Genomic DNA, 25,497 nt, shown 5'->3' on the forward strand with positions numbered 1-25,497 from the left:
AATCAAGGCAAGGCCTAATCGACAGGGGAGAAAGAGAAAAACAGAAATATAAAAGCGGTCTGGAGCTTGTTGGCTGGTACCATCAAAGAGGTTTGCACTGCAGCAATGTTGTTATATTGAACTAAAACTGAAAGGGAAAATAATTTTGGTGCCTGGGAGGAGAAGCGATTTTTGCCAAGTTTATTTTTCTTCCTTGCTCTGTTCCTAATGAAGAAAATGTCCATTAGTAAGAGTTAGACAAAAGGAACGACAGAAACTTACAGTGAGAGGAACTAACTGATAGCTCGAGAGGCGAAAAGAGACTCTGACAAGAGAGAACAAAAGAACAAGAGATGGAAAGAGAGGGAGAGAATGATAGGGAAGAAGCTAGACAAGCGTAGTCGGGTTCAAATCACTAATTACACATTCCTGAGCCTGTGAAGGGGAGTATTGTTTTCCAGTTAGCCCCTACCCTGTCGCATGGTTTCACTTAGAGCAAAACAAAAGGTACAGGGAACAAAACACAAGCCTAATACCAGGCCCTGCTAATGACAGTGAAATGGGAGAAATTATCCCTGGGGTGGATCCTCGTGAGAAAATGGCTGGTGATTACTGGACAAAGGGAGTTCATTTTGAAACTGTCACAAAATGGCAGACTGCTTCTTTCTTTTAAGAGCTGTATCCCGCTGCCGTTTCCTCCAGTGGTGCCTACATTTATCTATACCTCACTTTAATTACAATATAATACTGTTCAACATTACAGAACCCACACTTGATGGAACAAAAGGTGAGATGGAGGCCTTATACTCAGGAAGCGATCGAACAATGTGACTTGTTGTGTGTGTAAGTGTTTGTGTGTACGCTGGAGTGGTACCTCTGCCAGGCAGTGCATAATGAAAGCGCCTCTTCAGCTGCACCGTTTTGCATATTGCCACAGGAAATCAAATGCCTTGCAGTTGACCTACAAGATGGCACACTTAATCCCTCCCTATTTTCTTGATAGAGGGGCACAAGGTTTTTGGTCTGTGCGTTTCTCTTTCTGTCTGCTCTCCCCCCTCCATATCAAAACTCAAACTGTTGGTTGTGTATCACAGAGCACACATACAACACTGAGATAACAGTTTCGGACACGTCACAGTCTTGGTCGCGGGTGTCAACAAAAAAACAACCTGGGATTGTTCAGTTCCGGCAACATGCAGGACCCCACCATTTTCTGCATGAGACATGGGTGGGTGTGGGGGGGATGTTTAGCTGATAGCGGTGGCAGCACCAGTGCAGAGTTGCCTCGGCTGGTAGTGTTTGCGCAGGCCGTCTAAAGGAAGAACATTGTTTTCCTCTGAAAAAGCCTCAGCCGCGGTCCGCATACCAGCGTCCACTCAACATACCAATGAGCTCTTTGAAGATTACTCAAATGTTTGCCTTTGTTCCCCCCCCCCCCCCCCTCCCTCTCGCTCCCTCCCATCTACCCCTCGTCCAAAGCTACACTCCTGGCAGAAAAAGGAAAAGAGGAGAAAAGGACGGAGTTAAGAAAAAGAGAGAAAATCAGACTTATATCTTCAGGAAACAGTGGGAAGGCAATACCACCCCCAGCTGCACTAAGATTCAAAATGGCTTCCTCTGTAGGGGATGGGCAAACACTGAAAGGAATAATCATGCTTCGGCCACCAGCATAGTAAATCTAAACATAAACAATGGGGGGATGCGGCGTTAATGCGTGGTGGCAGCTTTTATACAGGGGATGTTAAACTGAGTCTCCTGTTTATCTGCCAATAGCACCAGAACTTTTTTAAAACAGCCCGGTCCTCGTCCCCCGCAGCAAGTTTTAAGTCCACGATTAACGTTGAAACGCGATGTTTCTCAACGGGTTAATTTAACTAAATGTGCTGAAAACTCCAGGACCCCCTCCCCCGATCCACTCCCAACCCAACCCACATTAATCCCGGACAAGTAAGTGGGCTTTCTATCAGGTCTATTTCAAAGCATTAAGGATTACCTCACAGAAACTAAGCTGCTTGAACTCGCAGGAGGTCAGCAGTATTGTGCCGCTGCGAGGTTGGAAGGCCAGTGGTAGAGACGGATAGACAGCGGGACAGGTCAGCTCCTCCATCTCCCAACAACATCCCTCCATCCCTCTCCCTCTGTCCTTCCCTCCTCTCTCTCTCTCTCGTTCACCGTATAATCGAATATCTCCCACTACTTATCTATTCACTGAGCACCTAATGGTTAAAATCAATTACAGCTGGAATGCTGAAATGCCGAATACTGAGCCACATGCTGATAATGACAGAGAGAGTGTGAGGAAGAGAGAGAGAAAAAGAGAGAGAGACTTGGGACTGTTCCAAGGAAGGCACAATTACCTCCAATCGATTGATTATTGATTTGGAAAGGCGTTGAGGAGTATTTCAGCTCAACTTTGTCCATATCAATATCCTGATAGATTCATGAGAGGGGGGGAAAGCGTGATTGTGATATCTAAATACCATTCTAATGCTGACGTAACATCTCACATTGTTTCAAGAATAGAGAACCTACTTATAACTTTGTCCCTAACTGACGCATGCTATAAAAGATTTTTGACCGCCTTCGTACAAATTAGGCGTTTTAATGTCAGGTGATTTCAAAAGTAAAGCTAATGAACTTACACGATAATATCTATCTGATTCTGCCACCGTGTGATCCATCTGAGGTGGCTCTGATCAAATCAAGGCATCAAAAGTGGAGGCAATGCGCCCACAGAGATCATATCTGAGATCACGCGCCTTCTTGATTATTACTTTGTTTTTTGTGTGTTTGAAAACTCTTTGTATCTTTGCCTCGACAAGATGATCAAGGACCAAGAGGAAAAGAGGGGACGGGGAGGAGGTGAAGATGAAAAAAAGGGAGGAGGAGCGTGAGCGGGGTGGGGGTGGAAGGAGGAGGAGAGAAGCGTGAATTTGGGAAGGTATAGAAATATAATGAGTGTGAGTGGAGGGCTCACGTGAGCCAAGGGGGAGAAAAAGACCAAAAAAAGACAAACTCCTGCTTGTTCCTTTGTTCCCACTTCCCAGGGATGTTCCCCTTCCTTGTGGGGGTCTGGAAGACACTGACCCCCTCCTCCTCTCCACTCCACACACTCCCCTCCTTTCTGCTATCGTTCCCATACCTGTCAGCCCCGATCTGCTTCACAGTCCCCTGCACATGGACAAATGGCTTGGCCCCGGCCCGGCCCAAATAACCCACAGCCCAGAAAAGGGGTGGGAGGTGATTATGAAGAGGATCACATCTGGCTATTAATATGAGAAAACCAGCACTGTCTGTGTGTCTATGTCTTACACACAGCAAAAAAAAACACACCTTGCTCAAGGGGGGAGAAAAAGGGAGCGACAGTCTGTTTCAGTCCCTTAACTAATTCACCGGACAGTCGAGAGGTATATGGAGAGGGGGAGAGGGGGGAGGCTGGCTAGGGTAATTAAACATCACATGAGTGTCAGTCAGGAGTTGGACCAAAGCCGGACACTCACACACACACATACGCTAATGCTATGCCGACCATCTGGTTAAGGCGTTGGAGGAAGAATGGGCGAAACTCTTATTAATATCTATGAGGATTATTAGGAAGAAAGGGGAGGGTGGGGAAGTCTGTCCATTTTCTGTCACACAAGCACAAAGCAACACACACACACAAACAGTTGCTTTTATGCTTTCATTAGTCGCTACCCTCCGTCCCCCGTTTCACCAGACCTCTGAAAGATTTCCATTGTAATCTGCACGCAGGTGAAAGAGGAGACGATTTGAATAATCTACTAACTGACGTCTTTTTGCCTCCTAGAGAGAAAAGGAGTGAGAAAGAGTGGAATAGAGAGAGAGTGAGCAGCTTGTAGAAGTGAAAAATGAAGAGAGAGACAGACTGACAACCTTCTCTGGCAAAAACAAAGTGAACTCTTTTCGGCATCATTCGTCTCCATGACAGAACATGAAAATCTGTATCTCAGGTAGCATCCTGTGTCTTCGAACATCCCTCACAGAAGAATATGTGTCTGCGGAGTACGAAGACAAAGACGCAGCGATGAGGAGCCCGTGTCGCAAACGAGCAGACACAGGCTCAAGTGGAAAACGGTAACTTGATCAAGAGTGCAGTAACTGTACGCACGAGTGTGTGAATGCGCGTGTGCATGTAACCTGGGAATGTATGTAATGCTATACCTCTATGCGCACATATGCATTTCAATGAGAGCGTGTAATAAATGGCGCCGTGCATTTGAAGTAGATCCAGTCTCTTTTTTTTCTATTCCGGGAGACCAGCACAATGGCTTTTTATGCAAATCTATTGGAGTCAATCTCCTGTCCATTTTCCCATCACACAAGTCCAAATGACAGTCCAATAAATTGGGCTGCATATATATAGGGCCATTTGATTTTCAAATGAGAGTGGGCAGGGTTGACCCTCGCTAATAGCCAAGGCACAGTGGCAGACTTAATATCACAGATGTATAAGCAGAGCTTAGATGGAGAATAAAATGTGAGGGAGCGAGGGAGGGGGCAGAGTTGGACGTCCCTTGGTTGATGGAGAGAAAAAAGAAAGAAAGAAAAATACAAAGGAGACTGATGCATCAAGACTTCCAGTCTCCTCTCCTCCTTCTTTTACTTCCATCCCTCCCTCCTTCCATCACTTTAACCCCCCCACCATCACCACCACCACCACACCCACCTCTAGATTCTCGGCCACAGTGTTGCCACGAGTATCATGGGTAATGAGATGGCCTATCTGTGGCTCCCCAGGGGAAATGGCAGAAAGACAGAGAGGCAGAGACAGAGAGAGAGGATAAGAGAAAGAGTGAGTCAGAGACAAAACAAAGAGTTGGTAGGACAGACAGAGTGAAAGAGTGAGACATCATCGGGCAGACACACGGGGGGGAAAAAAACACTGTTCCTTTTCTTTGTGTGTCCCACTAACAAAAAGCTTCCATCTAAATGTCATCTCTGCTCCATCTTTATCATAAAAAGTTGAGATTTTATGAGACTCGGAGTTCAAAGAAGAGTGTGAGGGGAAGGGAAGGACAGGGGGAACATAATACTAACAAAAAAGAAAAAGAAAAACAAAGATATGGAAATGTCCAGTAGACCCCGGACGTCCATTTCTGCTTGAATTATGATGGAAAGCGGAACAGACAGACAGGGGTGGGGTGGATGTGGCTGAAGACAGTTTAAGATTTATTCGGACAGCCATCTGAGAAACAGGTGCCACGGCCTATGAGACACATTGTGTATACATGTGTGTGTGTGTGTGTGTGTGGTCCTTGACCATGCCACATTGACCATGAACATTCTCAACTCCTAATGACCCAGGGGCAAGCACAGCCCAGATCTCAACCTCAAAGCTCTGTGGACACACGCACACACACACGCTCGCTACAAACTCAACCCCCTACTTAGCCCTGCAGCACTGACAGAATGGCACTGACAGATTTACTCCCGTCTCCATGTGTATTAAGGCCAGTGTTTGTTATTAAAAATCATAACGAAGCCATACATCATCACGTTCGATGCTAAGCTAAACACGAGCCCGGCCAGCTACGGACACGCCGTTCTACAACGCCATTTAATGCAGACTTAACTTCACAGGCCGCTCACAGACAAACGCCACGTTAAGACATATTCCATTTTGTCATTTACAACGTTTGACAGCTGTGATAATACTAAAGCGGGGCTCCATACACATGTTTCATTTGCAACTAACTGGAAAAGCACCCTGTGTGGAAGTATTCTCATTAAAACCAAACAAGGGGCCAATCAGATTCCCTGCAGTTCCTCTCCTAAAACCAGCAAATCGCTGAATTCCGCTTTTTCCATATAAGGCCTATGACTTCCTGCGCCACCTGTTGTGCCCTGGACACCATATGACTTGATGTGCATGTGCTGCTAATGTCATTTTCCTCGTGCTGTTTCAAAGTCTGGGAAAGGAAAAAAAAAATCACTTTTAAACTCTCAATTCCCCTCAGAAGTACTGCAGTGCTGCTACAAAGCAGCCATAAAATCTCCTGAATATGCTTTTTGTTTGTATCTTCAAATGGTTTCCCATGCCATAAAGATATTCTGTGTTTCCAAAAAACCAGATGGTAAAGTCGTCAACACTTGGATCTTTTATGCGCCCTCGCCAAGCTACCTCCATCCCCATGTGCTTTTCACCTCTGCCAATACATAAAAGGAGAGGTGTTTTTCTGGTCAAATAAAGAAATGACTTTTTTTTCCTCTTGCTCCACGCTTTTCCTCCCCCCCCCCCCTCTCTTGCTTTACTACCACATGTCCAAGGGTAAAATAGTGGGATTTCTGCCAGAGGCATTAAAAGCGTCATCTGTGGAACAGATTTGTTGAGGCCTGTGGGGTAGGTGGGTGGGTGGATGACGTACAGGGGTGTACGAGTGCACAGAGGGGGCACTGGGATGACCCTCGCTTGCCTTGTCTAAACTGGTGCTTGCGGAGGACACTCCCTTCTTTTCTTGTGCGCCCTAAATTAGGAGTAAGTTCAGACAAACCACTCTCTTTCATTTCTGCACTGATCGTGCTTCTTGGGTATGCACATTTATTAGCGACTGATATAAATAGCCTTCTTTGCATGACGTCCTATTTGGCTATTACGTCATATTAAATCTACTTAAACGGCTGCCAGAAGTGTCTCAAAACTCTGAAACATAACACACACACACACACACACCCCTGAGAAGGTCCTACTAATCGAGTTAGTCCTATAGTTTAGGGTTCAGCTAATGACAGCCAAAGTCGAGGATGTATATACTTTTTGTTAAGAACTTAGAGATGTACCATATTTCAATGCAATTAGTGAACAATCCCTTAGGACAGACATCTCCAACTCATCCCATGCCAAGTTCAGCCTCTGCCAGACCGTCGGCCAATCCTGTGTCAATATGTACATCCTGTTTAAGTCAACTACGACTGTTTTAAATAACCCTAAGAATGCCAGCGTGCTTAATCCAGACAAGCCTTGGAACCGTAAGAATCAGTCACAGATTTCCAAATAAATCCAGTTCCTCAAATGTTGGTGTGCAACTCAGGCACCACAAATAATTTAATAAAGTCTGGTGGAACTGTAAAGAATAAGTCTAACTGAATCTTTGTTGCATCTTATCCTGTCTTACATCAGCTTTTTGTCAAATAAAGCAGAATTTTTTAAAATATATATATATATATATAATTTAATATATCAATATAAATTTAATTGAATATGAATTTAATCAGTTTCTACATCTTAGGTGCACACGCACACAGGCACACAGACACACACACACACACACACACACACACACACACACACACAAACACCTACCACAGCCAAATGTTGCATACAGTAGTAAAGAAATCCTCATTAATGTAATGCACTTGATCCTGTCCTGTAGGTCAAGGCCTCGGAAATGTAACAGCATCCTATTAAGCTGAAGGAGACGTCTGACAAACTAAATCACCTTAAATATATGGGAGGAAAGGGAGATGCCAAATATCGGCTGTGTTGGGATTTCTCCACAAGAATCAGTGTATTTCTCAGAGTGTGAAGAGTTTAATTAGTTAAGTAAGAGACGCATGTGATAGTTTGCTGCTCTGACGGGCAACCGGTGTGTAAACCCTACCACAAGTCACGACCAAGGAAAAAATGGTTCAGCTAGCAGCCTAAAAAACAGGAGTGCTTATCAAATGCTGTATCTCTGTGTACATGAATGATAATGTTAACAATATGTGGGCGTGCGGAAACATCAGCTACAAACAATATTGTATGTGTGTATCTGTGCCTTACTGAACTATCATAAGTTATATGTATAGAATGTGGTGGGATCCACTTTCATTCTACAACTGTTCCACACAACAGTTCTTAATACGCGTCCACACCCTTATCCTGAAAACAAATTCTTGAATTATTCCAGAATTATTTACAGCTTGAATAACAAGCAGCTGAAGAAAATCAAAACTGCAAGACATCTGAACCTTGCTGACAGTACGTGACTTGTGTATAATTAATGGGAGTGCCAGCCGGTCACAGGCAGATAATATACCCATAGCTGATGAAAATCATCCTGGGTACGGTGACCTTTTCCCCCCCATCTCTTTCGTTCCATTTTCATGGGAACTTTTTTGTTGTTAATCCATGTGAGGCTGTGGTTAAGAGGATGGAGGAAAATTCTTTGTAAACAAAAACACGTATCATCTTTCTGAATCTGAAATCAGTGTTGCTCCCATCAGATGTATAAACTGTAAGAACTGCATTGTGCCGTATTTATATGATGCCAGTGTCCTACAAAAACAATTAACCTCAAAATATCTTTGGATTTCCTTCCTCACATTTTTTTCTCCAACAATCGAGAGAAGTAATGTTTCTGCAGGACACTCGCAAACGGTAAATGTTGGATTTTTTTACCTTGTAGAGACGGATGGCGGCCTCGTGCCTCTGGTTGGTGGCATGTAGCCTCAGTTTATCCACGCTGTTGCTGTAGTAGTCACAGGCGTTGCACTTGAGGTGCACCGGGTTGCCAATGGCCACACACTTTAATCTCCACTGGTTGGCTTTGCCTCCCTCCTTGATGTGGGCCACCAGCTGGTGCTTCTGCATGTGCTTGTCTGTCTTGCAGTGCAGCTGAAAGTTGGCCTTGAGCTGCGTGTTGTAGCTGCAGAGCTTGCACTGGTAGACATCGCCCACCACGCAGCGCCACTCCTCTTCGGGCAAGGCGCGCTCGGCGATGACGTGGGCGTTGAGGGCCTCCAGGCTGTCTGTGGAGTAGCAGTTGCACACGGCGCACTGGTAGAGGCGCAGCGAGGGGTCGTTGATGGGCGGCGACAGGGAGGACAAGGAGGGGTCTGACGAGGACATGCCCCCCAATCCGCCCGAGGACACCAAGGACAGGTCATCTGCCATCAGTTGACCACTGGCAAGACGCAGCTCAGCTGACAGGTCGCTATTCACTGCAGAGAAAATGAGCGAAAGAAAAAAAAAAAGTTAGACAGTGAAAGCAAAAAAGGGGGACAGAAAGGAGTTTAAATGGTAGGGCCTCAAGAAGAATTACACACATGGAAGCACAGAGGGATAACATGTCAGATAGAAAAGCAGGCGGTATGTACAGCAAGACGACTGGTACATAAAAACAAAGAGGTATGACAGAGAGACGAAGCTCTGGTGAAAACGAAAGGCTCACGTGCATGGAGAGGGATAAAGGATGGAGAGAAAGAGAAAAGGCTCTTTTTATTAAATGAAATTAAGTGTGGAGAGAAAAGTGAGTCTTCTATGCAGGCCTCCCTCACACAAAAGGATTTGATAAAATAAAGCTGCACAGAGGACTAGGGCTCCTTACAAAGTCTTGTCTATAAAAAACCCTAATAGGATTGAATCGGGATCAATTACAATCATCCTTTTCAACTTGCTAACTCGCTCATCAGGTAGCTTTAATTACTGCTCTCAGCGATGGTGGGACGTCGGTTTCAGAGCTCCAGGCTTTTCTCCCATTGACACACAGATTTGAAAAAGCTGATCAATGCATTACACACGTTTTCTCTCTTTTCTTCTCTCCACCCACCCCCCCGACTAAAAAAAACAGATCTGCTATTCATACAAATGTAATTAACTCTTTCGTTTGATCCCTTCATTGTCTCCGTGTGCAAGATACCAGGAGCTCAACGTGTCTTTTTTTTCTGGATAATATTTCCATGTTTGGAGAACAGAGGATTTAACAGCCACATTTTTTTTTGCAGCTAGTTAGTACAATTAGTGGATGACTAAATGTGTGTTTGTATATTGGGTCCAGAACATGGATGCGAACCGTGTGCAACAAATCTGGCGCACATCTGACACTGTGTCTCTGCATATAAGCATGTGAACATGTATCTGTTCATGCATTTTGTGTGTGAGAGTATTTGAATACACTGTGTAAATATTCTGCTTACACCATCTAAACCTATGTACAGCTGCACTCACTATGGGGAGCTGTGTGTTATGAGTGTAATTCACTGCGAGTACATCTGCTGGCTGGGCTGTGACCTCCACACTAGAGGAGGGAGTGGGTGTGTAACACTGCAGGGTCATTGTTAAATCTCCCTCACTCCTACGGGAATCCGCTTCCTGCTGTGTGAGAGAGTGTGTGTGTATATATGTGTGTGTGTGTGTGTGTGTGTGTGTGTGTGTGTGCGTGTGTGTGTGTGTGTGTGTGCTCTCTCCAGGGTGAGTGAAGGTAGGGTGGGGTGTGTATGGGGGGGAGGGATTAAGCTGACTTAAGAAAATTACAATTGAAAGATTAAGAATAATTCTCATGTGGCGTCTCATAATCATTTTTTAATCAGTGAGAGGGGTCAAAGAAAGGAGACAATGACAGAGGGACAATATGAGAGCGGAGATAAGAGGGAAAGAGAAAGAGACAGCGATGGTGCAGCGGGGGGGAGGCGAGGCAAAAAGGATGGGCGCAGAAAAGGAGAAGGTGAGAGGGCAGGGAGAAAAATGGAGAGCGATGAAGAAAAGGCACAAAGATAAAAACAATACCCAGATACATGTGATGAAAGAGATAAAAGTGACTAAGTGAAAGATGAGCACAAGAAAAGAAAAAAAGGAAAAAACTTGAGGGCAAAAAAATTAGAAACTACCCTATTTTTATTATCTTTGTCACAATCTTAGTATGTAAAACTTGTCAGACATATGCTTCCTTGTGTTTCATTTAAGTTATAGTATAACTCACCGAGACCCGATCCAAGAGCAGCCGCGGTCGCCGGATCTAGCTGGAATGGGTTAATCATCATCTGGGCATCTGGGCCACTGCTGCCGGCCGGGCTCTCCAGCTTCACGCCTGCCAGGCCCATGTTTTGAGCCAGGTAGTACTGGTAGAGCTCTGCCTCGGCTGGGGCCAGGCCCAGATGGAGGCTGTGTTGGATCTGCTTCATGTTCTGCTGCAGCAGCATCATGTTGTGCATGTGTTTCTCACTGGTCATATGGATTCGCAAATTCCTTGCCACGTTGGTCTCATAGTCACACACCTATCGGAGCAAGGTGGGGTGAATTAAATGTGAGCATCTGAACTTGTTCATCATCATTTTCACAGCATTATATTCCACTTAAATAGAAAATATAATGAATAACTACAATTATTTATTAAAACTATAGTTTATTTATCATTTACTTTCATATATTACAAATAACAGCATTACTTTAACAGCAGGGACTATGATAAAAACATCTTAATACCTAATCCACAAAATAACACTGATGTTGGCATTTTAGTAATGCATCCATAATCATGAAATTTCTTAGGGTTTCTGCAATACTTGCGTATAATGCTAGAATGTGTGAGAAAATCAGTTTTATAATGACCAGGGGTCAGATGATGTGGCCAAGAAAAATAATAGACACAGTGACGCAGAGTGGTATAACTGGCTCATTGTGTAGACAATTTGCAACAAGCAAATTGGTATGTTGCTGCCACATTCTTTGTTTGTTTCATTACCTCGCAGCGCCAAGTGGGCTTCTGTTTGGGTTTGGATGGCGAGGGTGCACCACAGCCTCCACCAAGGCTGGCACTGGGCACAGGATTGGCATGGTTGTGGTTGTATTGTGTCTCACTGCCACCATTCTGGAGCGTTTGTACGTTGTTCAGATGCTTGTCCGACTGCATGTGGATGCTAAGGTTGCCTTTGGTGGTGGTTGAGTAGTTGCATACCTAAAGGGTAAGAATTAATACAGTGATACATGATAAATGTTATATGCATTTTTAACAAATATCATAAGAAGAATTAAACTTGAAAGCTGTTGACACAATGAGGAAGACAAACATATTGAATTTTTTTCTGCCTTGACATTGAATTAATATTTTCAAACAAAATCCATAGAAAATTTGATGGACAGACCTCACAGCGGAAAGGCTTGTATCCACAGGTATAGCTTTCGCCCCTGGCTAAACGAGGATGAGGCTGTCCTGTGCGGCAGTACACACACGATCCACCAGACTCTGGATGTTTCTCCTTCATATGAGCATCCAGCGTCTGCTGATACTTGTAGTGCCAGTTACACTTGGGACACTTCAGCGTCTTGCAGGAGTTGCGTGAATGCATCATCGTCATATGCCCTCCCAGTGACCGTGAGGATCCCAAGACTGTGTCACACTTTGGGCACTCCACCCCACTACCAGGTGATCCTTCACCTGGACCAGGAGTACCAGGTGTCCCTGGAGTTCCAGGTGTACTTGGATTTCCTGTGTGTTGATACAGAGGCCCCGGACTCTCATCATCTCTGCGCAACATCATCATATCAAGGGGGTGGGAGGATGGCGATGACCCATCACGTCCTGCCAGGGCTTCACTGGTTGAATCGTTGCTGCTCTCCCGCTCTCTGGCAGCTGCCAGGGCTGTGGACAGGCGGCTCTTCTCCATCTCCAGCTTCTCACATACAGGCAGGGAGGAAGAGGAGGTTGAGGCAGGGCCTTTGCTGTCAATATTATACTTTAGCACACTGTTGGAAAGGGGGGAAATACTTTGGTTTAAGAGAGGGAAATCTTTGCTACTGGTGCTGTCGGCCCGCTGGCCTGTCATGGCCATGTTCATGGCCCGCTCCTCCTCCTCATCTGCCTCCATTTCTACTCCACCACCGTTGGAGTAAGCATCCTCATCCTGCTCTGGACTTTCTCCTCCCACTACACCGGGCTCCCGCTTGATAGGCGAGTACTGGCTCAGGTCCGGCCCATTGGGTTGCAAAGTGCATGTGTCCCTAACGTGGCCTTTGCAGTCACTATCAGAGTTCTGACCTTCCAGGTTACCACCAGTGGCAGCAGCAGCAGAACCGCTGGAGGTTCTGTGGGCACCAGCCCCTCCCCCGAGGTTTGGGTTGGTCTCAGCCTTTGGCATGGTTTGGGTTCTGGGGGTTTGGTCATTGGAGGAGCTGCTGGCACTGCCCTTCAGGAAGGCAAATCCTGCCTGAAGGGAATCTGCATTCTCCCCACTACTGTGGAAAGCATTCCACAATCCACGGAGCCCCGTGTCTGGCCCTAGGAAGTTGGCAGGTGTAGGAAAGTGGGGTAGCACAGAGTTGGGGGGTTTTTTTGGTTCCAGAAAGCTTATAAGAGGTTCTTTGTCCTTGCCGATGCCCTGGATGATGGCAGAGACATGCTTGTTGCTCAGCAGTTTCTGCTCCTGATCATTCAGGGTCATACGGTGGTCATGGACAGCATGTGTCACGAAGGAACGGCTGTAGCCAAAAGACAGCTTGCACAGGAAACACATCAGCACAGGCTTCCGCCGCCCATCAGCAACGCAGCCCTCAAACTTGGACAAGTCCACATTGTTAGGGACATCTTTGGACACACAGGAGTTTTTGGCTGCACCATCCGCTGTAAGATAGTCTTTGTCATTCTTGTGGCGGAGGTCATAGACACGGAAACTGTGCAACATGGGACCAGCGCCCACCAGCCCTCCAGCTGAGGTATTTGGGAAGGAGGGGTGGTCAGCCACTAGGGAATTAGTCCCCAGGGATGAGGCGATGTGGAAGGTGTTTATGATCTGGGGATAGAAGGACATGGGTGCAGCGGGCTGCTCCAACCGCTCCCCCCCTGGGCTCAGGCCACTCTGGCCACTGCTGGCCTGGACACTGGGGAAGGTTTGGGGGGACAGCAGGCCCCTGAATTGAAGAGCCCCAGAGAGCCCCCCCTGGTTGCCACACTGCTCTTTGGAGTCCTCCAGGATGAAGGCAGAGCCATCGGGCTGGTAGATGATATCACCACACAGATTCTCCACATCGCTATCCTCCTCTTCCATTTCCACCTCACTGTTCATTTCCCCCACTTCTGCACCACCCAACTCACGCTCTCCTTCATCTTCACTCTCCTCCCCTACCATCCCTTCAACCTCTTCACCCTCCTCGTGACCTCCAGTGGTAGGCAGACGGGCATTGGGGCAGTGGTGCTCCATGTATTTTTGTAAACTGGAGAAGGAATTAGAACATTCGTTGCAGGGGATCTCCTTTGCCGGCGCCACAGGAGAAGTGGCTGGGGCAGAACAGTCCGAACCCAAAACTGCTCCTCCTCCTACTCCTGGTAAAGTCCCAGCAACACTCCCTTTGTTACTGGTAGTAAAGCTTTCTCTCCGACTCTGTTCAGTTAGAGGGTCGGTGGTTGCACTGACAGTGGTGGGGGTAACAGTGGACGTCAGCGGGGTCACAACAGGCTGTCCAAGGCCATTCCCTGGCTCTCTAACGGCGGCAGGTGATGATTGGTTGTTGTTGTTGGCGTTGTTTCTGTTAGCGACACTGGTCTCCGTGGCCATGAGGGAGTTGTCCTCAGCAGCAGCGTCCAGCCTTTGGCCACCATGTTCCTGCTGCCGTGACGACACCATAGGGGGAGAGTCACAAGTTGCCATGACGACCACTACATAGGGATCTCATCTCATCCAGCCTAACAGGGACCTGAGTTTGGAAGAAAAGAGAAATAAAGAAAAGGACAACAGCTTTAGTAAATGTTGTTTAACATCATTTATCTTAGGCTACATCTGAAACATGAATTACTTTATTGTAATTAATTCCAGCTCACACTAACCCATCATTTATTCTCAGTATCAATTGCTTTCATGTTCTCATTCAGATAAGATTAATTTTTGAAGCAGAGGATGTTGATTTTAACACTGGAAGCAGTGATCGGTTATTTTAACCACCAGTCCAATGAGCATATGTTTGTGTTTTCCTCAAGTATGAGTTATTGTCCCACTGAGAGAATGTTTATCAGGGCCACATGATTTTTTTTTTCCTGCAGAATATCCTTCACAAATCAATTCCAGTAATTTGGCAGTGTCTTGAATGCTGTCGGGAATGATCGTGGCAAATGTTTTGGAAGACACTTCCTCCTTCAATACTAATCTAATCCACTCTGGATTGTACACACCAAAAGCTCCTCAGTTGGAGGTTAGATGGAACAAAACATGACAGATGTCTACCTCTACATTGCTTACCACTGCAAAATACAATAAGCTAGCACCAGGAGAACTTATGAAAGTGGAAAACCATTAACTGTCCCCACTTGCATATATGGTTTATATTTGACAGATTGAGATAGTTTGCCTCAACCACAGAAAAAAAGCCCATTCTTAAAAAAAGGTGTGTCTTCTATTGACCTCAGGGACCAGAGTTTGGAAACAAGGGATGAAAGGTATAAATTAATGAAGCAGCTCCTATGGCAGCTGGAAGAAGGTACATTTATAGGAATAACCCAAATGTCTTGTAAATAGACTCTTTGATCGTCAAAAACCACTGTGCAACACTGAAAGCTATTGTGTAAGCAGTTTTGCGTCTGTTGTGTTCAGTGTATGCTGTGATATAAGATTAAGATTTCAGGCTAGTACATACTAGCTTTGCATACCCTAAAAAGTGCAGTATTGAAAATAATAACCCACCATTAGTCCATTAAGTTCATCAAAAGAACACATATACAGAAAGGTTAGTGTCTGCATTTAAGAGGAGAGTGGAGTTTGAGGAGTCTTCAATCACTGGCTAAATCAGTCTTGGCATGTTCTCACCAGTCAGGAGCTGTTAATTAGGCAGCGACTATTAACCTATTAATGCCCCTAAGGTATGAGTGTCTCTGTGTGGACAAGGGAAGTAAGTCACTGAATATTGTCATTCTACTAAGTGCGCGACTATGCTTGAACATGTGGAAATGCAAAATGTTGCCCACTGGGGAAATATTCAAGGGGAGGGTCACAAGGAGGAATACATCGGGAAATTAAAGAATATTTCACCCATATGTTTTTCTTCATGCTGGAGCATAACAGGAAAGAAAGAGAGAGAGAGAACAAGCTTCCATGAGGAATGATGTTTGGAATACCAGTGAGATGTTATCAATCCTGGGTGGCTGCCCATCTCTCAACCCCTTACTACTCCAATCTCTTGGCTTTTCACAACAAGGCACAAATGTAAAGGCACACACAAACACACTCGCTCGCAGAACGTAGAGTAAGTCTCCTAAACCCACAAACACAGAACACCCCTAAAATCGTGTCATTTTGTAATCTCAGGCTTAATTTCTCATCACCGTAATGAGAGCAAGTACAAACAATGGCGACACAACCACATCGGGATATAAAGATAAAGAGACTAAAAGATTGAGAATGGAATCTTCATTACTACTCAGAGGATAACGCTTTCTTACTCAGCTAAACGCCCCAGATGAAAACGAGTTGTGCATGGCAGTGTCTTTCTACTTGATACAGTACTAGCGCCTTTCAGATGCTTGCGTGTAAATGAGCTGGCATTAAAAGAAAGCTTTAAAGAGCCATGTTAACCTTCCACCCAATCCACCTGCTGCTTAATTCTCTCTCTCTTTTCCTACACTCCCTCGCCATCACAACAAAGCTACAAAGCAATTAGAGGATTAATCCGCAACAATCCAGGGCTAAACAAAGCCAGTGGGAGGGACAGTAAAAGCGTGAGGAACGAAATCAAATGTGTGTGAGCATGTTTGTGGGTGCATGTGTGTGTGTGCACGCGCTATAATCAGGTCTAATCTGACATATCCCGGAGATGATTCCATGGGGACTAGTGATAGATTAAAAGAGAGAAATTATGCTTTTTTCTCCCCCCTCTCTTTCGTGTCTCACTCTGTTTCTGTGTCTCTATTTGCGAGATTAAAGAAAAATTCACAAGGAGCAGAAAATGAATTTTTATGCTTATCTGTTCAGCCTGTGTGTATCAATACAAAATAGTCCTCTGAGCACCACTTTGAAAAGTTAGGAGTAAAACATTGATCTACTTTTAACATTTTTAATATTCCAAAAGTATTTCAATCAATGGTGTTTACTATTTGGAGGGTAAATTGCCAAAACTTCATGTCTCTTGAAAATCTGTAAATTTTAATGACCAATATACCTGTGTCTGTATTGTCCAAATGCAGTAAACACCAGTTGACTGTTACAGCAAGAAGACAAGCATTACGGTTCATGCAATTTTTTTTAAGTCAAGTGATTTTTAAGCGAAATCAGAGATATTAAACATAAGTGCGGACACCTTTAGGAACTACGCTGCACACCTGTCTGCATGTTAACTCACACTTGCAAAGACATCAATGGCAATTAGCTCTGCATTCTGAGCAGGCGAGGAGCTGAAGCAGGCCAAACATGCCTCACGCTATAAGAACGCACAGACTGGCATTAACAGACACAGATTCTCCATAAACATATATCTTCATCTTTAGCTGCATTGCTGTTATATGGCAGCAGAATAAAACAAGATTAATTTGGCTGTGTAGGGGGGGATAAAAAGATAAAATAAAGGCCCCACTCAAATTACCACTCTCTCAGTTTCTTTTTTTCTACCGTAATTCATCCATTACGCTCTGCACCAAAACAACACAGCGGGCCTTGCCCCTGCCGTCGAACATATACATTTAGTTTTTATTTTACCACCAGCATCCCTCTCTCCGCAGCTTGCGTTAAACGTGATTGAGTGTAAAACTGTTCAGAAGCAGCGGGTTTTTAGAGCTAATGCGATGCATACGACAGGATTTACTACTTGTCAGTGGTGTCACTCGACTGCTTATTTCATTTGGGGAGCAACCCCTTTGAATTGTAGCTCGGACATAAAACACCGCAGTTTATGAATTATGCATCTCCGAACACTTTAAGTACGGAATTATGTCTTATGGATAAGCCAACGTGTTAAGCACTTGGCACTGATATATCACCCCTAATGCTAACAGGTTAGCAGCTGTTTACACGTGCGACGCCTGCCAACGACAACGTAATAACGTGTCCATTAATTTGTTACCTCTGGTTCTTATTCAACCCAGTCATTCTGCTGCTACACCGACAGAACACTGGCAAACAAAGTAGGTAAAGACATGTGACTTGTCCTTAATGTTTTCCAAACTTCTTTGCACTTGCATCCTGATCCATTCAGCATGTGTCAATTTAGCATGGCTGGACGGAGGAGTATTACAATGCGACGTCTGGTCTTGCAATCAAGTGAATTTTTCCTCGTCTACCTTTCTGAGCTCAGAGGGAGCAAAATTGTTAGATTTGCGCAGATCTAAATAATAACTTGTAATGAGCTCGGTGAAAGCTGATTACGTGACATTTTCGTCTCTAGAGTAAATGGGTGGAAAGATTATACGGCTTGCTTCTTTTTCATTTTGCTCCATTCCCCGGGCTTCACACCTTTCACAGCAGTGGTGCCCACTACTGCTTCTTTTAAGGCAGATCATGTTACCGCTCGCTCAGAAACCTTCCTCTCTCGCTCCCTCTCTCTCTCTCTGTCCCCCACTGGTTTCCTTTGCTCTGCTAACCAACCAGGCTACTTCCATTGGAGAGAGAGCGATAGATGGACAGATACATAAAGGGAGAGTGAGAAAGTAACAATGAAGCCCTGGTTTCTCCTCACCGCAGAAACAGTTCCCCTTCTTATAACAGAAGAACAAAAGAAATGGCCAGAGCCGCTCCCACCTCTGTTTTTTAATTAAGCATGTCCCCTTTGCTTTCACACGCATGCACATGCACACAAGCTCTCTCTCTCTCTCTCTGTCTCTCTCTTACACACAGACACACACACACACACACACACACACAAACACACACTAAGGTAATTAAAGTGGCAGATCAGATTCAGTGAGAGGCAAATAATAGCCCAGGAATGCCTGCTTTGGACACTGCTAGTTCTGATGGGAGAGAGGAGCTGAGAGACTCCTTGGCCTATTGTTTTTCTCCCCCCACCCTCCTCTTCTCTTTGCTCAACTCTCTCTCTTCCATATCCCTCCATCTGCTTTTCCATAGCTCCCCCAGAGACAGAGAGGCAGTCAAAAGCAGGGGATTTCTCCGCTTTTTTCTTTTTTTTTTTCGTCTTCCCACTTTTCCGCTCTCTCTCTCTCTCTGACTCGTAAAGCACCCAGGTAGAAGTTGCATCCTACAAAAGTCAGAACGTGGACACTGAAAAATCCAAATGTGTTACAGGAAATCCACCACACAGGTACAAACTACATTTGTTAGGCGCTCCATGTCAATATTTGTAAGCCAGTTCGCTCAAAATAAATGTGCTCATGATGCATAAAAATGTGTCCACAGTGCAGACTTGTGGTGCAGAGCTCCCACTGATGTGCGTTAGTCCTCGTCCTGCTTTTGTCCTCCTGTCAAGACTATCGCACGTAACCCAGAGTCGCAGCCTGTTAAATGCCAAACCTGTAATTGCAACGTCGCCACACTGTCGTCATGTTTACACGGGGAATCTGCTGAGTTCCAATTCGTCGGCGCTAACTGTCCGACATTTTAACGCAAGGGCAGACAGCACGGTTAATGCTGCTGTGAATATTTATAACATCTGTAAACACTGGAATTAGACAGATTTGTGCTTTGGGACGTGGTCATCCTGATTTCTGAAATTTTCCCTCAGACATATGTGAGCGTATGTAATAAGCAGTGAAATTAAATCCAGGCTGAATCTTTAAGGTGACCCGTAAAGCCCAGCAAAGTCAAACAACAAAGTCAGAAGACAGGGCTATATGTCCACCCCTTGAGGTCTCCTCGAAGGTCATCCCTCTCTCCGCATGTGGCCCCTCAGTCTAACACCAAATCTTCTATCAAAATGTCACCAAGCGTTAGCCAAAGACAAAGGCGAAGGGCGCTGTGAAAGCCCCTGCATCCATCTCCCACTGTCAGTGCCATGAATAGGCCTACTCTGGTCTAATTAGACCTGTTTATTTGTTGCTATGCAGAAACGAAGGGATGAAAAAAACAAAGTGGATGAAGGAGGAGGGGAACTATAAGCAAAGAGCACTGATACATGTGTGTACAGGCACATGCACAGAATTACAGAAGAGGGCCTAATGTGTTCAGTTTAAAGTCTTAAAACAGAGGACAGTGGAGGTATGTGCATGACCAACGGTTTCTGTGTCTTCTTAACCTCACAATAAGTTTTCATGCAGCCCTTGTTTTCTTTGCCTGGAGGTGTAATATTAGACGTTATATGCAGCAGATCTTCCACTTGCCCCCACACCCTTTCCTGTCCGCCTGTCCTCTCCCTCGCGAGCACAGGCCATCATTACCAAAAAGACACCTTGTCATTATTGCAAGGTGCAGCCCAGACACCTAAAGCAAGCGCCACTCCAGTTAGCACAGGAATCTTGTTCGACAAATTACCGTCTCTGCAAAAAATGCCTTTTAGCGAATCAAAATCAAAATTACGCCTCCATGAGCAATGATCTTGGTTTTGTAGGGAAGGCGGCGGAAGAATGGAGGGATTTAGAGGAGGAGGGGGAATGAGGGTAATGAGGAGAAATGTAGAGGATGGAAGTGGCCTTTTTCTCTTCTCCTGGAGCAGGTATGCAGGTTCTATCCCTCAGGTTGATGACAAGTTAATTGGTCTCATTGGTTGCTCAGGTAACATTACACCCAACCGCCCCGAGGTCCATAGCTGATAGTCCATTGTTAGAGAAAATAATATATCGTGGTAACGTAGAATATATAAGCAGCAATATGAGAGATGAGAGCGTAATGGGAAGCAAAAATAGTCAAGTATGCACAAACACACTTGTTGACCACATGACTGAATTGTGGACCCACAGGTCATGTTTGCTTTTTTCCCTCTCTGTCAGTGTGGTATCACTCCACTGATGAGTCCTGAGATCTGATTTAGGATCAGATTTCACCGTATCCTAAGTTCAACCAGGCTGATGGGGAAAACATCTCTCATGTGCTGCAGTCCACTAAAAAATATCCTATTAAGCATATACAGAGCACAAGTTACATCTATTTCTGTTAAGTAGCTTTTCATTATGATTCTTTGGATGTGGGTCCAAAGGCAATGCCAGTGTTTATCCGCTGCTTGTATGGCTTCATGGAGACAAAGTGTATTGGATTAAAGACAACTTTGACTGGATTTAACGTTTTTACAAATGGACTTTGTGCTTACACAGTCCAGTCTAAATATATGCACAAGTCTCACGCCTCTGAAGAGGCAATATTTCAAACTAAACTCAAACTGAAACATGAAAATAAACAGTCAGACACTGCCGGGTCGCAGTCACCACTTACTGCCCCTGCTAAAGATTTTTCCAGCATCAAAGGCAAAGCCAATCTACATAGCTAATGCCTGCAGTTTTTTTTTTCCTTCCTCTGCTTCCTCGAACTCACAGCAAAGACCAATGGGAGTGAAAAAAAGGGGGATTTTTCTTTTGCCGGCAATCTGGAAACACTCTCTAGTTAATTAGGGTTGATTGGAAATGAACCGCACAAACAAAGGGCAGCCTATGCCCCGACTATTATGACCGTGCACACGTGCACGGGGGGAGTGGGCGGTGGTGGTGGTGTACTATAACCACCTTCGAAGCACGCTCTGGTAAAAGCTCCGCTCTCCAGACTCTTCTCCTCTGTCTCTTTACCCCCCCACCCCCCTTGCCCTCCACCTCCACCCTCAAGATTAAGGGAATGCACTGCCAAAAGAATGTGTGACGACCTCCACCGCCACGGAGCAAAACTTCCAGCCCCTGACGCCACAAAAGGCAAGAAGGTAATTAAGTTTGAAAGAATAGAAGCACTGCCACAAACAATGCCGCAGTGTCCATGGGGAGGGATTGGACGGGGGGTGTATATGTGCGCCTATATGTGTGTGTGTGTGTGTGTGTAGAGGGGGGGTGAAGCAGAAAAGCTATTAGCATTCAGTGGCCGGGTGAGAGAGAGAGGAAAGAGGGCAAAGGGGAACTGAGGATGGCATTCTCTCTCTCTCTGAGCTTCTGCCTGTCTTTCTCTATCGCAGCATGACTCGTCTGTTCATTCTTTTTTTTAAATTTATCTCTCTTTTTTATTCTCTCTCAATCGCCCTCACATCTGGTTTGGACCCCCCCTTCGCCACCACCACCACCCCTTTCTCATATCAGCCCCCCCTCTCACTACACAGCAACAGTTCCTCCAGTGCTCTATTTGGCCCCTTTGCTGTTTCCTCGTTGTTGCTCCCCATGTGAGGGGTGCCCTCCTACAGACGACACACACTCAGACAAATGAAGACACACACACTTTTTTTAAATTTCAGCTTCATGTCTTTGTTCATTGTTTTTCAAATTCGGCACTGCATATGCTCAACGTTATACCTTACTGAAGCCATGCACACACGGTATCCCCGGTTACCACTTTAGAGCGAAAAGAGCTAACTGGATTACCACCCTACGCACTCAACACACACACACACACACAGACACACACACACAAACACAAAACATACACTGGGAGCTTTCATCTTTTTTTTGCCACATCTCCAGCAAAGCAGTTTAACTCAATTAGCAAAGAATGTAATTTTATTTACAGACTCCCAAGTAACTCTCATAACACACACACACACACACACACACACACACACACACACACACACACACACACAGACTCATACAGTATAAGCAAACTGTCCCTCTCCCACGTGGTTGGAGCTAAGAAAGAAGTATTCATTGCTCATGCATGTGTGTCAGTCAGTCTGTGTGTGTGTGTGTGCGTGTGTGTTCGGACAGTGGAAAGATCATGAGACACATTTACGTCAGATGAGTGAATCAGGCAAACCACCGCTAATTTCAAAGAGGGATTCTTTTGAAGAAAGGAGGGTGAGAACGGGTGGTTAAAAGTCGGAGAAAGGCAGACGAACAGCTACAACAATAGGTTGTGAGAGCAAGTAAAGTAAAACACAACTTTGCGTGTTTTTTACTTTACTCTGCACAGGTCTCCTGTTGGTCCCTTTTTCTGCCCAGTTTGGGAGAGCAAGTCACCAACTAATTGTGGTTTTGCGGTGTTATGTGTTTAGTAATCTGCCTCTCTTTGTCTCTGCATCTCACCAGAGACGTGGATTAGTGCTAAAATGATGACTGCTTAATCCTTGATTTGCCTGCGCTAAATAAATATTAATCTAGCCTGCGCATCATGCTCTTGTAAGGTACAACATACACAATATGAAAGGGCTTAGCTGTTACATAAAACACAACCTTATCATTTGGATGGGGCAAAAAGCATCGGACTGCGTGCGCACACACACAAAATCTCCACAATACTATAAGCCCCTTTCACACAGTCTGTGAAAGACGGGAATGTTGTGCCTTTTATACCACACCGTACAAAAGTTACAAATATGAAATTTGGTGGGTTTGTGGAATTGTAGTTCGACCTTTATTCTGAAAGAAGCAGAGGTAGGTGGCACAGAGCGAGGTGGGGTAGTGGACAGACACTGATGTGGTTCTGTTTCACGTCAAGGCTCTGATTCCAGAGCGTTGTCATGTTATCTAAGAAGCACGGGGCTGGGGCGTTGCACCGACTGGTTTGGTCCAGTGTAAATAAGCAAAGGCGGCATAACAAGGGGCCTTCTTAACAGCGAGACGGTGAGGTCTACGTCTTGCAAGTTTAAAGACAGTGCCTCAGTTAGGATTATTTGCTGATTAGAAAACTCTGAAATGTGTGTTTTTTCTATTGCAGATGCCCATCATTATAGACCAGTCCACGTGTCTCGCTTGTGTTGATTCAAACCCCTCGATATCTCTCACTCTGCCTCTCAGCAGGTTTATTTGGCGAAAAAATACTGCTGGGGAAGTGAAAAATGAAAGCTACCATTGCTGGACTCTCTCCTTCACCCTCACACACACACACGCACGCACGCACACGCATACACACACACACACACACACACACACACACACACACACACACTTAAATTGACAAGGCCGTGGTAGTGCAGCGCAGAAGAGGTTAAGCAAACACTGTCCACGTCAGTCAAGGATAGCACACACTCAACAGACAGACACAGGGAGCAGTCTCTGACGCAGACGTTTCACATCCACCTGGCAAATATATAAACGACTGGTTATGCTGTATCAACCACATCCAGCCTCGGATCCTTTGCTTATTTTATGTTAAGATAACATTGCTGCTTGTGAAACAACTTGTATGTGGAACTTATTTTAAGACTCCAAAAAAACTAAACAGCAATGATATATTCCTAAAATACTTTCCTGGTCACAGGCTCAGCGTCCTGAAATTAAAAACATGAAGCACTTTTCCAGCACTGAAATCAGTTTTGCAAGAGCAGTTAAGTCCCGCTGATATTTGGGAACCTAATATGAGACATTGCAAACTAATGTAGCAACTCCCGCTACGTGCTGCCAAAAGTTCATTCCTTTTTAGGAGAGGGGGAAAAAATGTCACAAATGTTGCCCTATTTGGTGAAAGACGCCTATCAGTATCAGTTGACCGAAAAACAAGCCGGTGGATAGTGTTTTTAAAGTGTAGAGTCGGTGCCTTGTTCCATAGCAGTGTCTTCAAATGCTTATTATCGCTGTAACGTGGTCTGAACAAGTAGGGACGTCCTGTCTCTCAATTGTGTCTAAGTCAGCTTTGCGTAACCTGTTCTTAAAAGAGGAGAGGAGAGAAGAGAGGAGAGCATCTGCTTTTACAGTAAGTTAAGTCAGAAAAGACAGAGACACCTTGTTAATTGTAAAGATGTTTCTCAAACATGGCAGCTGAAACCTTCCCGTTCTTTTCCAGGGGTAACAATAAAGTTTAAAGTTCAAACCCCAACTGTTTTCTAAAGACAGTACTCAGCGCGACCCCAGCCCTGTCATTATCTTCATAAACATAATCATAGGGCAGGTATCCTGACTGACGCCACAAGCTATGTGCCTCTCGCTTAAACATCTCCCGAGCACTTCTGTGACACGCCACAAACAGGCCATTAATGTCTTGAGCGTTTCGAGGGGTGGGGGAATGTGCGGGGCCTTGCATAAGAAAAAAGCGCAGATAAAAACACACATTTCAGCACACTTGTTTACAGAGATGGGAGTGCACAGGCGTTTTGTGGAGAAAAAAAACCATACAAAAACACAAATGCACACATACCTTTTGGCTTTTTTTCCGAGAGCTCGAACACTCGTGACAGGTCTAATTTCTGGACCCAGGGAATTACTAATTAACTTAAGCTTTTGGCTCTCTATTTAATTAGAGAGGTCTCCAAATGAACTTTAGACCAAAGCCATTTGCTTTTCAAACAAACCCCCTTTTCTGACAGCTGTTGTGAGTTTGCCCTCTTCTCACAAAAACCACAAGGAAAGCACAGTTGTTATTTATGCCATCATAGGCTCTTTTCTGGTTACCGTGGGAGGGGAGGGAGAAAAAAAAAGAAAAGAAAAGAGAATGGCGGGAGGGCGGGGGGAGAGGAAGAAGAAAAATGAGCAATGGAGTTGAAAAGTGTACATTTTAATTGGATTTCACTACAAACAAACAACTGTCAGATGTAATTAGTGTGGTTTTAGATTAGTGCCACAATATTCCTTTATCGAAAAAGGGGGAAAAAAACACATGTCATGGAAATCCAGGGCCATGCAGCCTGCAGAGAGCGAACCGGGATGAAATTGAGCCATTACTTTAGTGTCGTCTGTGAGAAATAACCACTATTATTTTTATATAAGTGACACAACAACAAACTGAAATCTAATCTGCAGAAAACTGATCAAAAAATTTAATTCAAGCTTCTCTCCGTATGTGTGTGTGTGTGTGTGTGTGCGTGTGTGTGTGTGTGTC

The 25,497-nt window shown here is 44.9% G+C and overlaps 1 protein-coding gene across 2 annotated transcripts in view; it reads right to left on the reverse strand.

Moving 5' to 3' along the window:
- Nucleotides 1-25,497, reverse strand: part of zfhx4 (zinc finger homeobox 4) — an 84,113-nt gene that overhangs the window by 44,880 nt on the left and 13,736 nt on the right. For both annotated transcript variants that reach the window (XM_069512533.1, XM_069512532.1), the window contains exons 2-5: nucleotides 11,842-14,386; nucleotides 11,442-11,654; nucleotides 10,680-10,974; nucleotides 8,381-8,922 (exon numbers count right to left, since the gene is read on the reverse strand). In XM_069512533.1, the coding sequence (XP_069368634.1) occupies nucleotides 8,381-8,922; nucleotides 10,680-10,974; nucleotides 11,442-11,654; nucleotides 11,842-14,340 (3,549 nt within the window). In that variant the 5' untranslated portion in view covers nucleotides 14,341-14,386. The remainder of the gene's footprint in view (nucleotides 1-8,380; nucleotides 8,923-10,679; nucleotides 10,975-11,441; nucleotides 11,655-11,841; nucleotides 14,387-25,497) is intronic.

The sequence above is a fragment of the Paralichthys olivaceus genome, chromosome 17 (assembly GCF_024713975.1).
Source record: "Paralichthys olivaceus isolate ysfri-2021 chromosome 17, ASM2471397v2, whole genome shotgun sequence".
Classification (NCBI taxonomy): Eukaryota; Metazoa; Chordata; class Actinopteri; order Pleuronectiformes; family Paralichthyidae; genus Paralichthys; species Paralichthys olivaceus.